This window comes from Natator depressus, chromosome 25, assembly GCF_965152275.1.
Source record: "Natator depressus isolate rNatDep1 chromosome 25, rNatDep2.hap1, whole genome shotgun sequence".
NCBI classification, from domain to species: Eukaryota; Metazoa; Chordata; order Testudines; family Cheloniidae; genus Natator; species Natator depressus.
This window is the reverse complement of record NC_134258.1, coordinates 4,320,364-4,335,675: the sequence shown is the minus strand read 5'-3', so window position 1 is coordinate 4,335,675 and position 15,312 is coordinate 4,320,364. Positions and strand designations below refer to the sequence as shown.

General features: G+C 55.3%; 1 protein-coding gene across 1 annotated transcript in view; it reads right to left on the bottom strand.

Annotated features, from left to right (window-relative positions):
- The window catches only part of UNC13A (unc-13 homolog A), a 124,342-nt gene that overhangs the window by 40,428 nt on the left and 68,602 nt on the right, over positions 1–15,312 (bottom strand). Inside the window, exons 14-22 of the mRNA XM_074939554.1 lie at positions 14,410–14,415; positions 13,590–13,661; positions 12,812–13,031; positions 12,352–12,579; positions 11,376–11,517; positions 10,230–10,399; positions 9,093–9,208; positions 8,330–8,493; positions 1,434–1,584 (exon numbers count right to left, since the gene is read on the bottom strand). Of these exons, the coding sequence (XP_074795655.1) occupies positions 1,434–1,584; positions 8,330–8,493; positions 9,093–9,208; positions 10,230–10,399; positions 11,376–11,517; positions 12,352–12,579; positions 12,812–13,031; positions 13,590–13,661; positions 14,410–14,415 (1,269 nt within the window). The remainder of the gene's footprint in view (positions 1–1,433; positions 1,585–8,329; positions 8,494–9,092; positions 9,209–10,229; positions 10,400–11,375; positions 11,518–12,351; positions 12,580–12,811; positions 13,032–13,589; positions 13,662–14,409; positions 14,416–15,312) is intronic.

Below are 15,312 nucleotides of genomic sequence, written 5' to 3'. Positions count from 1 at the left end.
GGAAAAGCTTCCTAACTGTCAGGGTGGTGAAGCACTGGAATAAATTGCCCAGGGAGGTTGTGGAATCTCGCAATTGGGGATTTTTAAGAGCAGGCTGGACAAACACCTGTCAGGAATGGTCTAGATAATACTGAGTCCTGCCATGAGTGCAGGGGACTGGACTGGACGATCTCTCGAGACCCCTTCCAGTCGTACGATTCTATGACGCCACCTTAAAAGGGCCTGAAGTCTTTACTCAGTGAGGATAATGGGAACTTTGCTGGAATAAACCCTAATGGCTGGAATCTGGTCTCATTTACACTGCTGTAAATCTGGAGTAACTGCACTGAGTTCCCTGGAGTCACTCTGGGTTTACAGCACAGGAAGGGAGAGCCCTAAGGCAGAGCGTTCAGGCTGAGGCCTTGGGCTTGTGCCCCATCAGCACTAACTAAATAGTAAATACTAATAACTAATAATTGTAAGTAAGTAAACTTTCCACTGGCCGGCAGCCAGGATGGGAAAGGGACTGAGCCTGCTTCCACAGCCAGAATGCTCAGCACGGAAATGGTCTGCCAGGCTGGTTTCCTGCTGGGACGCTGGCCCATGCTGTTATATCCCTCCCCAGTGCTGGTTGCAAGGTCTCTCTGTGGGGGAAGGGATTTGCTAGGGACTTTTATGGGGTTATTCCAGAATTGCACGGGGTGAACAGAGATCAAGAATTGAACCATCATTTTTAACTCAACTAACTAACGTGTTAATCTGTCACCTTTAGAAACTTCCCTGGTTTTAGCTTCCAGCCCCATGTCCCAATCCTGCCAACACTTATGGACATACTTCCCTTTACATATGTGAGTATTCCCCTGAACTCCCCTGGGCTGGTCAACATGAGTACAGTCAAACACATTCCACAGTCTTCGCAGGATCAGGGCCAAAATGCAAATTTCTCCGAGGTTTGTCCAAACGGGACGGGCAGTCTGTGGTTCTATAGATACCCATAAAACCAGGTGAGTTTGCTCTGAATTCAGGTTTCACCGAGAACTACCAGGGCCGTGCAAAAGTCACAACGGGTGTTGGCGAAAGCGTTCGGGATTTTCTTTGGGCAACTGCCCGCCTGCAAAGATTTGTTTTCTGCTGGTGTGTGGGGAGGTTTTTTGGCATCACAAAGGTGAGTTTTTATATATGATTTCATTGCGATTTCCACCAGTGGTAAAAAACGGGCCAGATTTCACTCAAAACTTCCAGTGCTTTTTTTAAAGCAAAGTTTTCCCCTTTTAGGTGAAATAGTCGCAAATTTGCCAAGAAAAATGGGAGGGTTTTCAAAGTGGCGATCAAGCGGGGAGCACTTGCCCTTTGGTGGTGATGGTTTTGCACGGCTCCTTCTACTCCGCTCCCCTCCCAACGAGCGCCGAGAAGAGAGAAATAGGAAGGAGAGTTCTACGCACCATCGGACTTACCCCGAAATTGGAAGCAGCAAAGCGGTCTGAGGCAGACACATTGGTGGAGGCGGTGGTGTGGGCATAGTATGCATTGATGTTGGCTAGAAGGGTGCTCATCACGGCCGGCACTCCGGGACACATGTATTTGGAGGACAGGCAGGCAAAGTGACTGAAAGAGAAGAGATGACAGGCTGCAAGACCCGCAGAGTCCGGGGCCGTGGGTGAGGGCCGGGATGCTGCAGTTATGGGGTATGCTGCACGACGGGTCTGGTGTGGTCTGGGCGTGAGAGCAGGGTATGCAGGGTGCAGCGTGGCGGGGGAAGGCCGTGGGATGTAGGATGTGTATGTGCCGTGTGGCGGGTGTGCTTTGTAGAGCATGGGCCTTGTGTGTCAGAAGGGGCTGCTGTGGGTGCTCCTGTGCGCAGGGTGGGTTGTGAAGCAAGTGTGTCAGAAAGGGATAGTGCATAGAGTGTGTTCATCTGTTTAAGTATGCATGGTGTGTGGCTTGTAGAATGGGTGTGTGTAGGGGGTGGTTTGGAGATTGTGTGGTGGTGTGTGAAGTGTGTGCAAGGTGTGTGAGTGTGGGTGTGCAAGGGTGTGCACACGTGTGCAGAGTGTGCAGGGTGTGTGTTTGTGTGTGTGCATGCATGATGTGTGTATGTGAAGGGTGTGCAGAGGGTGTGTGGGTGTGTGTGCAAAGTATGTGTAGTGTGTGCATGTGTGTGTGCAAGGTGTGTGCATGTGTGAATAGTGTGATCTGCATGTAGTGCATATGCAGTGTGTGTGCAGCGTATGTGTATGTGCAGTGTGTGTGTGCAATGTGTGCAGAGTGTGTGCAGTGTGTGCAGTGTATGTAGGGTGTTTGCAGTGTGGGCAGTGTGTGTGCACATGCAGTGTGCGCAGTGTGCACATGCACAGTGTGTGTAGGATGTGTGCAGTGTGCATAGGGTGTTTGAAGTGTGTGTAGGGGTGTGCATGTGCAGTGTGCATAGGGTGTGCGTGTGCAATGTGTGTGTGCATGTGCAATGCATGTAGGGTGCATGTGTGTGCGCAGTGTGTGTGTGTGTGCAGCATGTGTAGGGTGTGCGTGTGCAATGTCTGTAGGGGGTGTGTGTGTGAACCGCATGAAGAGTGTGCATGTGTGCAGGGTGTGCAGGGTGTGCATGTGTTCAGTGTGTGTGCGGAAGTGTAGGGTGTGTGTGTACAATGTGCGTGCAGTGTGCATAGTGTGCGTGCAGTGTGCAGGGGGTGTGTGTGCAGGGGGTGAAGAATGTATGTGTGTGTAGGCTGTGTGCAGTGTGTGTAGGGTGTATGTGTGCAGTGTGCGTAGGCTGTGTGCAGTGTGTATGCTTGGGAGCAGACTGAGCCCTGCACCTTTCTCTTAAAACCAGAACCAATCTGATGCTCCGAGGTGGCTGTCACGGAGTGTGTTGAAAAATTGGAAAGAGTCCAGCAGAGGGGAACAAAAATGATTAGGGGACTGGAACACATGATTTATGAGGAGAGGCTGAGGGAACTGGGATTATTTAGTCTGCAGAAGAGAAGAATGAGGGGGGATTTGATAGCTGCTTTCAACTACCTGAAAGGGGGTTCCAAAGAGGCTGGATCTAGACTGTTCTCAGTGGTAGCAGATGACAGAACAAGGAGTAATGGTCTCTAGTTGCAGTGGGGGAGGTTTAGGTTGGATATTAAGAAAAACTTTTTCACTAGGAAGGTGGTTAAGCACTGGAATGGGTTACCTAGGGAGGTGGTGGAATCTTCTTCCTTAAAGGTTTTTAAGGTCAGGCTTGACAAAGCCCTGGCTGGGATGATTTAGTTGGGGATTGGTCCTGCTTTGAGCAGGGGGTTGGACTAGATGACCTCCTGAGGTCCCTTCCAACCCTGATATTCTATGAGTCTATGAGTCTATGAGTGCCCGGGCGATGCTCTGGAACTGCTCCCTATGAAGCCAGTCAGGACTCTGGGGCAGTCGCCTTCCGGTGAGCAGCCTGTCCGCAGGGCAAACAGCTCACACGGCTTCCACCTTCCTGGGTCTGACCTCAGAGCATTCAGCATCCTCTGCCCCTCCGTGTGCTTCCCACAGCGAGACCGCTCAGGCGGGGCTCCTGGGGAAGCCAGAGGGTCCTGCACCCCAACTCCGCAGTCAGACGGGACTCTCAGCCAGCCAGTAAAACAGAGGTTTATTAGACGACAGGAACATGGTCTAAAACAGAGCTTGCAGGTGCAGAGAACAGGACCCCTCAGCTGGGTCCATTTTGGAGGGCAGTGAGCCAGACAACCACGTCTGCACTTCACTCCATGTCCTAGCCAGCCCCAAACTGAAACTCCCTCCAGCCCCTCCTCCTCTGGGCTTTGTTCCTTTCCCAGGCCAGGAGGTCACCTGATTCCTTTGTTCTCCAACCCTTTAGCTCTCACCTTGCAGGGGGGAAAGGTCCAGGCCATCAGTTGCCAGGAAACAGGGTGTCGGCCATTCTCTGTGTCCAGACCCCTGCACACACCTGCCCTCTAGGGCTCTGCAGTGATCATACACCCTTACCCCACCACCTAGATACTTAAGAACTGCATAAGGGAAATTGAGGCACCCCCACAATATTCGGAGGAACCATTAAGAACAGTCCCACTTCGTCACATCTCTCCCCCCTTCGAGATCGAACTGAGCGGGGTCACTTTAGGCGGTGACCTGGGGAAGTTCGAAGCCACCAACGTTCCCATGGATGCCCCAGCGTCTCTGCCATTCCTTGGTAGGAGTTACACCAGGCCCTTCCAGTTTCACGCCCTCCCTTAGGTCGGGGGTGGTCGATAGCACTCGCAGGCCGCATGTGGGAAGGTTTCTGCGGCCCGCCCTTTGGCCACCCCAAAACCCCAGGGGGTCAAACTTGGATTGGGTCTTCTCCCCAACAAGCTGGCCAAACACAGCCACTTGGTTATAGGACTGTTTAAGTTTCTTAACAGCTTTCACTCCATCTGAGACCTTCTCAAAGCTATCCACACTGGGTCTTTCAACAGGACAGTCAGTGGATCCATTCACAACAGAAAATTTCTGGCTGTTAGGAACTGAAACTTTCTTGATTAAATCACTTTCACACCCTTCAGTTGCAGTAAACTGCTTGCAAAGACTCCATGAGGATTCCTTTCCCTAGGGCTTTTCTATGCAACAATTCACCCCTCCCAGAAATTCTGCTCTTACCCTCTTTACCTAGGGCTTGCTCTAGAGGAACACGTTCCTGAGCAACAACAGACTCTTTCTGGGTCTCCCTTACATCCAGAATTACCTATGGCCCGTCCGGTGGATTCCTACACAATCCCCTTTCAGGCAAACTGACAGACTTCCTAGATAAATGGTCAGAAGCCTTCTCCTTCCCTTTGCCACACACAAGTTCAGGAATCTTTTCCTTCTTGCTACAGGTTTCCACACCCTCCATAGGTAACACAATCACATCACCTTCACGCTCTCCTTGTGCCCTGGCTAGGATCTCACCCTGATTAGACAGAGTTGCGACACCCTTTCCCAACCACACACGAGCAACAGGCAAAATACAAGCACCAGAATTGTCTGGTCTCTGGGATTTTACATAGACACTAACTGGATGCGACCTAGTTACAGGGCCATTCTCCTGAGCAGACACAAACTTAGGACCATTCCCTTCCTGGGCTTTAGCTGAATCCAGAACCAGCTCTGAGACAACTGCACAACGCTCAACCATCACAGGCTGCAAGGCCCCTTCTGTCTGCTCCACAGACCAAGAAGAGCCGGACACACTTTCTCCTTTACCAGACACACAGCTTGGGATCTCATTCCCCTTGTCCCAGCACACAAGGCTGGTCACAGACACCTGCTTGGAGATCAGGGTAGCTCCCTCCACAGGCAAGTCAATACCTCTGACAGGCACAGGCACGTTTCCTTCACTGTCCCAATTCTCCACCCAGCTAACAGGTAAGGTCCAGGGACACTCATCTTCCACTCTCCTCGCCTTCCCACCCTGCTGACTGGACAAAGCCATCAGATCACAAGGCTGCCTAGGCTCATCCAAACTTTCCTTACCAAGCACCTTGCCACTCCCCACAGATCCCCTCCCCTGCCTGTGTCTCCCCCCACTCAGCTGGGGTCTCAGCTCCCCCTGTGCTCAGCGCTGCCCTTGCTGTGCCAGTGGGGGTAGGCAGCGAGCTCGCTGCTTTCCTCACTGCATCAGAGCCAGCGTGAGCCCCCTCTCCGGAGTGCAAGGGCGTAGGGAGCATCTCTCTGTCCCACCCAGCCCCAGGGGTCTGCTTACAGGCAGGCAGGTAGCCTGAGCCTAGCGGCTCCTCCCTGCTGCGAGCCAGGTCATCTGCATTTTCACTGACCGTTTCCCTCTCCACCGATTGGTTCCCTGGATTCAAATTCAAACCCTTGGCCGTTACAGGAGCAGGGCCTGGATCCTGTCCCAAAGAGACACAGTTGCCCCACAACAGGGTCTCGCAGCTGGTGTCCTGGAGCACCCCAAAGACCAGCCAGCCCCACCCCTCCTGGGTCTGCACAGGGATCTGGGCCATAGGCAGGGCGAGGGGCTTCGTCCCTGGGACCCTCACCCAGCTCACACAGCCCCTCAACCTCTGAGGCTGCACCACCCAGGGCCTGACAACAGTTCTCTCTGTCCCAGGATCTCGCCACCCCAGGAATGTCTCCCCATTGACCATCACCTTCCGCTCCCACTGGGGGTCCGAGGGGCCTGGCCCCAGGAAACTCCACACAGACATATAGGTTGGGGTCAGGAGTGGGAGCCTGTCCACCTCCCCACCCATCTGGCCGACAGAGTCTATGGCCTTGGGACCCAGCAAGGGAGCTAGACACCGGGGCTTTTCCGCAGGGTCCCCCTGGTTCAAATCTCCAGCCTGCTCAAAGGCAGTGAGGTGGGCATCCACATCCCCCCCCTCCTTAACCAGGGGCAGCAATTTAGTCTCGAGGTTCCCTGCGGAACTGGCCCCCCGGGGTCTATCCCCACTCACCCCGGGGAGGTTCCCTAGGCCTCTCCGCTCCCCCACCGCCAGTTCATGCTGCTGCTGCTTCTGCAGCTCTTTCTCGGGCTCTCGCTGTCTCTCACAGTCCTCTTGCTCTCTCGGACTCAGCTCCAATCCCGTCCATCTCCGATCCCCGGATGGGGAACCCGATCGTGAAGACCCTCGTCTGGTCGGGGACAGGAGTCTTGGCGATGCCTGGCTACCACTCCAGCTGCTCCCAGATCCTGCTATAGCCCCATTTGGGGTCAGGAATCTGTCCCTTAGAGCGGTCATCCTCCTCCAGCTGCACGATTAACTGTGCTTTGGTGAACTTTCCAATGCTCAACCCTCTCTTTTTGCACAGGGTTACAATGTCCTTCTTAAGAAGACGGTGACAGACCATCACTCCACTCTTCCCAAGTTGTTGTGGACTCACAGGCCTGTGTGCTCGCAGCTCCCCACGGTTTCCAGGGAGAACCCCTAGTGTGCCAGCCCTTCTCGAGGTCACCACCTCTTTGCCAGGGTCGAGCTGCAGACTCCTCCGCCCCTGGGACCGCTCGCTGCAGTCCCCCGGGGGACCCTGTTACTGCAAAAGTCCTTTTCTCTGGTCACACAATCCTAGGGGTTAACCGCCCCCTGAAACCGTCTCTCTCTGAATCTTCAGCACGCCTAGTCCCCATCAATCCCCCTTTGTTTTACTGCTCCCCAGTCACTTACTGCAGGAAGCGCCATCCACGGGGTGCAGTAGATCCCACCGCTGCCACCAGTTGTCACGGAGTGCCCGGGCGATGCTCTGGAACTGCTCCCTATGAAGCCAGTCAGGACTCTGGGGCAGTCGCCTTCCGGTGAGCAGCCTGTCCGCAGGGCAAACAGCTCACACGGCTTCCACCTTCCTGGGTCTGACCTCGGAGCATTCAGCATCCTCTGCCCCTCCGTGTGCTTCCCACAGTGAGACCGCTCAGGCGGGGCTCCTGGGGAAGCCAGAGGGTCCTGCACCCCAACTCCGCAGTCAGACGGGACTCTCAGCCAGCCAGTAAAACAGAGGTTTATTAGACGACAGGAACATGGTCTAAAACAGAGCTTGCAGGTGCAGAGAACAGGACCCCTCAGCTGGGTCCATTTTGGAGGGCAGTGAGCCAGACAACCACGTCTGCACTTCACTCCATGTCCTAGCCAGCCTCCAAACTGAAACTCCCTCCAGCCCCTCCTCCTCTGGGCTTTGTTCCTTTCCCAGGCCAGGAGGTCACCTGATTCCTTTGTTCTCCAACCCTTTAGCTCTCACCTTGCAGGGGGGAAGGGTCCAGGCCATCAGTTGCCAGGAAACAGGGTGTCGGCCATTCTCTGTGTCCAGACCCCTGCACACACCTGCCCTCTAGGGCTCTGCAGTGATCATACACCCTTACCCCACCACCTAGATACTTAAGAACTGCATAAGGGAAATTGAGGCACCCCCACAATATTCGGAGGAACCATTAAGAACAGTCCCACTTCGTCACAGTGGCATGCGCCTCTCCCCTGCCCGTCGGGGGCGACTCCGTAGCAGCCAGCTGGAGGAGGGATGCTGCAGGCTCCATGTGTCTGTCTGAACGGCTGAACTCGCTCCCTGCTAACACCGGGGAGTGCAGGGGCACCCGCCCCCTGGGCTTGGGCTAACCAAACGCTCTGCACCCACCCCATGCGGGGAAAGCAAGTGGACACCAGTGCCAGGGGCTCTTGGTGATGAGCTATCCCAGGCCCTGCGCAGAGAGGGACGTTCCACGCCTTTCTCCCCTCCCATGGCACAGGGCAGGACTCAGCTGGTGTCAATCAACTTCACTCATTGACTTCAAGGGAGCTGCCCCTGGTGACACCAGCCAAGGATCTGACCCTGTATCTTTACCCCTTGCCCAGTGTTAATTTAACCCCTTCAAACAAACAGGGAGAAAATGGGAGAGACGCACGTCATGGCCTGGTAGATGGACTCCACCCCGTATCTCATGGCGAACTCGTCCACTATCTCCTGGGCCGTCTCGTCGAAGTACACCTTCCAGGCGTCATCCCCCTTGGCCTCGGGGATCTTCACCACCCCGTTGTTCTGTATGTCCGTCACGAAGTGAAAGAGGTTCTAACGCACGGGACAGAAGAGAGCCCTCAGGATCACTGCTAGGAAAGGCTTAAACTGGAGAATCAGTACGAGTGGGTCTGGGGAGGGATTATTTCGCTGCTGTGTGTATCAGAGGCCGGGCCCTGCTGAGCGGACACTGTGAACGGAGAGATCAGTTCTCTGGCGCCCTGGTAAGCATCTGCACCAGGGAAAGTGACTGCAAGAACACTGCCTTTCTGATTGGCACGGGTGCACCTGGTGCCGTGGTGGAGACTCGGGCTGTAGCTGGTAGTGGGCAGGGATACTCAGATCCTGGGGGGGCAGGGGGCGATATAAACAGATGCCTAGGAAGACAGGTCCACTAGCCCTGGAGACCAAGCTCCCTACATGGTCCCTTCGAGTCCCAGGTGAGGCGCGCTGGCATGGGGCAGTGTGAGACAGAATCTGTGCCCATGCTGTGCCCGCTCTGGAGAGGATGGGAGCCCTTCGCTCTCTGGGGCTCCCAGACCAGGCTGTTCAAATTCACTTGAAACGTTAAGACATTTTAAAACCAACGTTCTGAAGATAAAAGGCAGCAGGGTAGGGTGGGGTGGGGTGGGGGCCCCTGGGGCACAGCTCACCTCGTGCAGGCAGGTGTATTGCACATGGTACGGTGCCACCTTCTCCTCTCCCTTTATCTCCACGCTGATGTGCAGCCGGATGGCTCCGGACACGGCTGACTTGTCCGTCCGCTTGTCTGAGGACCAGAGAGCAGGAAGCAGAGGAAGCATTAGCTCACTGATGGCCCTTTCCAATAGCAAATGGCAGCAGAAAAAGCTGGCCTGGGGGGTGCAGCCCGGGCCTGGCATGTAGGCAGGCTTTGTTCAATGCCTGGCTATGCCCTGGGGGCTTTGGGCAAATTGCTGGGTTCAGCTACTCTTTGTAAAAGGGGATAATGCTGTTCCCTTGGACTATTCAGCTGTAGCTCTCTGGGGTGAGGACTGTCTCCTGCTATGTGTATGTACAGCACCCTGCACAATGGGGCCTGTAGGTGATATTATAACACAAACAACAATGAATTTTGGAGCTTTAGTCTTGTCTGGACTCCTGCCTCCAGTTCCGGTCACCCCCGGTGAAGGATGGAGCAGGTGCTGAGAAGGGCTCCTAGGGTGATCAGGGGAACGTGGGGCCTACCTCACGAGAGGAGACAAGAACCTGCCTTGTACAGCCCGGCAGAATAAAGGCTGGGAGGGGATCTGATTGCTTTCGATACATACATGGGGACGCCACGGAGGGGGACACAAGAACGAACGGGGATAAACCGGCCAGGGACAAATGCAGGCCGGAAAGGAGATGCAGGTTTCTAACCATCAGAGGAGAGAGGCTCTGGAGCAGCCTCCCCAGAGGAGCTTTGGGGACACAGGACCCAGCTGGGTTGAGGATGGAGCGTGACGTGTGTCAGAGCAGGTTTATCAGCCGGAGCTGCCTGCGCTAGCAGGGACTGGACTCGGGGGCCTGGGAGGTCCCTGCCAGCCCTGAGGCCTCTGTCCAATGATGCAGTAACAAATAAATACAATACAATGAATCGCACCTGCCATGGAAATGATAAATAGCGACTACACTCTGACTTGCTAACTCTGAAAAGCTTTTCAACCTCGTTTGCACGGAAATCGCTACATACCACAGAGTCGCAGCCAGTGGAATCAATGGGAGCGGGTCACTGACTGGCGCAGGGGCCGGAGCGGGCCCTAGGGTTGTATAGGTAATTAGTGAATTACCTAAGTTGTACCAGACATCCATCTCCCCGCTCAGTGTCCGGACCTCTATGATCGTCTGGCCCAGAAAGTCATCGGATTCTCTCTTAAAGCGCTGCTTGACGCGGGACTTGATATCGTCGTCCTCGTCCCAGACCCGCACCTTGATCCGATCGGAGGAGTTATGGCATTCGCTGGGATTTGGGGGAGGACAGAGAAATTCCCAGAGCAATGACGACGTGAACCAGGGTAGCCTCCAGGAATGGGGCATTCCTAGCAAAGAACCCCCTCCCCTATCCCGCAGCAAAACCCAGCCTTTCAACTGGGAGCTCCCTCAGACCTATTGCAAAAGGCTCCTGGGAGTGCTGCGGGTGGATAACTGCCCCTGGACCAGCATCCTCTGAGCCTGCAATTCCCCACCATCGAGAGACAGTGCTGGCGTGCGGACGCACTTTTTAATTCCCACAAGGCCCATGCACCGGGCTTAAGTGCATACATGGACCTTGTGCAGGCTTTCTATATAGGGGTGAACCGTCCAACGTCAATCCTGGCCCAGGAGAGCTGGAATTCTGCCTCCTTGGGCATCTGGCAGAGAGCGCTAGCACAAAGCTCAGGTCATACAAGGGTCTCCTGCAGGAAGGGTGGGAAGATCAAGCATTCGGGCGGCATGAAGCCACAGGACGCAAAGCCCCAGGCCAGCCAATCCCTCCAGTGCTGGTTATTAAGTGCAGTAATGTCATGGGGGAGAGGCTGTCCCCTCCAAATTCCTGACCAAGGTTTGGAAACAACCAGAAGAAACTGACCCCCGGAGAAAATCCATCCCAGATATAGTGAGCCCAGTGCACACCAGAGGTCGGTATGGCGGGGGAATGTCTACACAGTACGCTAAGCCCGCTGCTCTGACTCCAATTTCAGCCCACACCCCCCTTCGGGCTGCACACAAATCAGTTTGACTCAGGTCAGCAAGCGTGCTGGTCCCAGGTCCGAGGACGGGGTATCGGACAGAGCTCAAAACCCATTGTGACTTGGTCCAAGTCCTGTCATTGTGCAGTCTGGACGCAAATCAAGCTGCAGACCTGGGTGACTGAGAAGAAGGAACACACGGCCCCGCACGCTGTAGGGCAGGCCTGCGGACTAGAGAGGTAGGACTGGGAGTAGGATGTAACTTACAAATGGAAATTCTCCTCCCAGACCGGATTTAGATTTCCATAGATCGTTTTAGTCCTTTTTTTCGTCTTTCCAACCTGGACAGTAACATACGGGTCACTGGAGCCTGTCTTATCCTTTGCCTGCAGGCCCTGGGCACAGACAACTATAACACAACACACACCCCATGCGCACAGAGGCACAAATGTTTATATGCACACACACGGCACCACGCACCAGCCAGCCCCACAGAGACACAATACACACACAACAGAGAGAACAAATAAAAACAGGAATCAATGGCAAATACAGAACAACCGGGCAACATGCGATTTTCAAATCAGCCAGCGCTCGAAAGAGGAGACTGACTTGGCTTGCTTGGGATCCATTGCAAGGGCTGGATCCAGGCATCCAGCTGGATTGGTGCAGGTTCTAATGGGAATTCATTTCCTTTCACCAAAAGCCGCACTGGAGACACGTGCTTCCTGGGCTCCCAAAGGGAGGAAAGCGCCGGGTTAATTTCCTCTCAGCTGCATGCACCTGGCACAGTCTCTGCAATGGGCTAACGACAGCGGAAAAATATCTACCCCTTGATGCACGAGGGACCTGATCTATCCTGCTGTGAGATCCACAGCAGGGAACAAAGCTGGGCTCCAGAGACCTGCACACATAGCCCTGGGAGTCGAGAGCCTCATTAACAGGGAGATGCAGCCCATGCAGACTTCAGGTCCCAGCATGCAATGCTCTGTCCTTAGCCAATTTCCAGTGGATCAAGGCAACACACAGCATGCTGGGCGCCTGGCCTCGAGTTAGGAAGGTGGCAGGGTGTCCCTGTGCCGTGGTGCTGAACGGTGCCAGCTCCAGCGCCACCTCGGTGTGATGGGGACCTCCAGAGCTCTCCAGGGGGCCGCAGGTTCTACTCCCACCCCCCTCTATCAGTGTTCGCTCAGAGGTGCATGTCCAGAGCTGGCAGAGCACGTCAGCCTGGCCCTGCACCTACCTGTGATGCTGATCTTGGCCGACCATTTGGAGGTGCCATCCAGCACGCTCTGCTTCACGGCCTTCATCTGCTGGGTGTGGGTGGCTTTCGAGACGGCGAAGATCTCTTGGATCAGCTCGAAGATCTCGGGCTTGTTCCGCTCCCGGATCTTCATGCGGTCCTTCAGCACCATGATGATGTTCTGGGTCCGGTCCTCCGCCCCATGCTTGGAGCTCTTCTCAGCCGCTCCTGGAGGTGATTGGGAGGGGAACAATGAAGAGGGGAGATTCTGGGACAGGCTGCCTTTGGGGAGCACTTGCACAGGGGTGGCCCCCTCCCAAGAATTCATTCCGTGCTGGCATTAAAGAGTTAATGGGAATACGTAAGACCCTCCCCCACCACCCTCGGGCCCCCTGCATGGGGGTCTGTAAGACATCAAAGGCACAAAAGCCAAAGGAAGAGAGAGGCTGCACCCCCTTACTCTGTAGGCAGTCTGCATTGAGCAGGTCTTGGCACTTCTCATGGCACTTCACCCCGCACTCTGTACAGCGCATGCCCTGCCGGGCGATGCCCCACAGCAGCCCCTCACACTCGTAGCAGTACGTGGGGGTGGTGGCGGTCCAGACCTCGAAGTTGTGGGGTGTCGTGGAGGAGATGGGGTAGATTAAGGCTTGAAGGGTCTTCTTGTAAACATGGTTTTTCTAAGCAAAGAAGTGGGGCGGGGGAAAGGAGAAAATGCTCACACCAGGCAGGCTCTTGTCTGAACGGGGCAGGGCTGCTCCCAGCCAGCGAAAGACCCCAGAGATGGGGCTTATAGACAGTGGTCTCCATCCCTCCAGTACTGGGCATGCAGACCTTCCCCTGCCACTGATGTGCGGCCAGCTCTGGGGTGGGACGCAGCCGCTGCTTAACAGCACGCAGCAATGGGATGGGCAATGAAGGACACCAGAGCAAGTGGGCAGAATGCAACGACCTTCCTTGGGATTAGCCCACTTCATACCCCAGCTGGGAGAGCTTTAACAGCCACAAGCAGGCTGGTTAGTTTTGCCCCTCTGAGAGATGACACCTCTCACTGCACAGAGCCCCTGCTAACCACCCTGGTTCAGCGCTGAGTCATCTGCACCGCTTCCCTGCAGACCCGTGGCAGGGTCCCGTCCCACGGACGACCCCGCCTGACCCTGCTTTGCTTGTGCAGTCTGACAGGCTCGTGTCTGGAGCCTGCGGCAGCAGAGTGAGAGATGCCGAGGGGTGGCACTTACTAGCTCTTCATTGTTTAAGGTGCTTGATGCTAGTGCTGACGTGATTCCGGCTTTCCTGGACTGGACCAGCGACTGTTGGAGTGAAACACAATCAAACCGCTGTATCAGCAGGGAGGAGTCACAGCCAGCCCCGCCCCCCAGCGGGTGGGCTTTTAAAAGCAAAGGTCCCAAGTCAAGATGCCCAGCTCCTCAGTGTGGCGGAAACAGCAGCATCTCCAGAGCATCTCTAGGGACATGCCCCAGCAGCGCCGGGCCCCTCCCAGGCCCGATGGCCAAAGTACTCAGCAGGCCAGTGGGACGCATTCAGACTGGTCCTGGGCGCTGCTGCTGCAGCAGGGGGTGGATGAAATGACTAGCACGCCAAGGCCACGAGCCCTTTAGGCGTATGGGCCAAAGCTTGGGCAGGGAAAGGGGGGGTTCAGGATTTGTCACATGGTAGCTACCAAAGCAGGACAACCGTTCAAGCCCAGAGACCTCATCTCTGACAACAGGCAAGCTCCTCAAAGCCAGGTGTAAGACACCTGCCTGGCCCTCAACTCAGTGGCCTTTGCAGCATGTGGCCAGACAGGACCCAGTTCACCAGCCCACACTGGCCTCAATTTTCATCCCCATTCAAACAGTTTGGGGTGGTCTTGAATTGACCTCCAGATCCTCCCCCCCTACCCCCTCCTGGCCAGAATCTACAACTCTCTGCCGTCCCCGGCCACGCCACGTGGGAGCTGTGCAGGAGCCTGGCAGTTTATATTAAAGCCCCGAATATTTTCTGCAAGAAACAGGACAAGGGAGGAAACTCAAGTGCGAGAAACAATGCAGGACTTACCATAGCCTGCGAGGGAGCCCAGAGCCAGAGGGATGGAAAGCAAAAGACAGTTATATCAGCCCTTTCACACAGGGAAGTCAAGTCCTACTTCTTTCCTCTCTGTCACAGGGAGTCAATGGGTAAATAGACGGCACCAAACGCTAACCCACTTCTGGACATTTCTCTGTTGCTTTTCCCCACTCTCAGCCAGGAGTTGGAACTAGCTGCATTCTGTACCTCAGGTATTGCATGGACCCCCCACCCCTCAGGTGTTTCATGGTGGCTGAGCATGGGCGTAACAAAACTTAGGCATACACCAGAGGAAACAGGTTTAAGATTCAGGTATGGCTCTGAGCCAGCGATAGGGTTTGGTGGGGGGTCGGGGGGGGAGGGGCGCTTTCTGCCACTCCTTTAGGGCAACAGCACATTCTTCACTCTGAGAAGAGAGGGTGCATGCTCCCATCTTTATTCGCCTGGGCACAGCCACCGGGCAGGGCCAGCTTGCTTCCTGGGCGTCTAGCGCCCGATTTGAAGCTCAGTGGAGTCTATGGGAATCTTTCTACGTGGTTGGGGTTTAAGGGATCACCCAAGGAAGGGAGCCTGGCTGCTACAGAGATAAAGCTATCCATGGTGGATGGGGATAAAATGCATCCCAGTGCAGCGAGTCACCAGGAGGCCACCCCCAGCCCCCATCACAACCACAGGGCATCTTCCCCGCTGTCCGTATCCCCCTATACATACTACAGCCCAGGGCACACACCTTCCCTTCGCCACCCAGCCCAGGATCGCTCCATCACCAACACAGAGAGACAAACACCACTCAGCACAGGGGCATCAGCAGCAGCTGCCCCCCCCACCCCGCACCCCAGGGCCAGGGGAGAGCAGCAGGCAGGCACCACGTGGACAAGGCAGCAAGGGAACAAG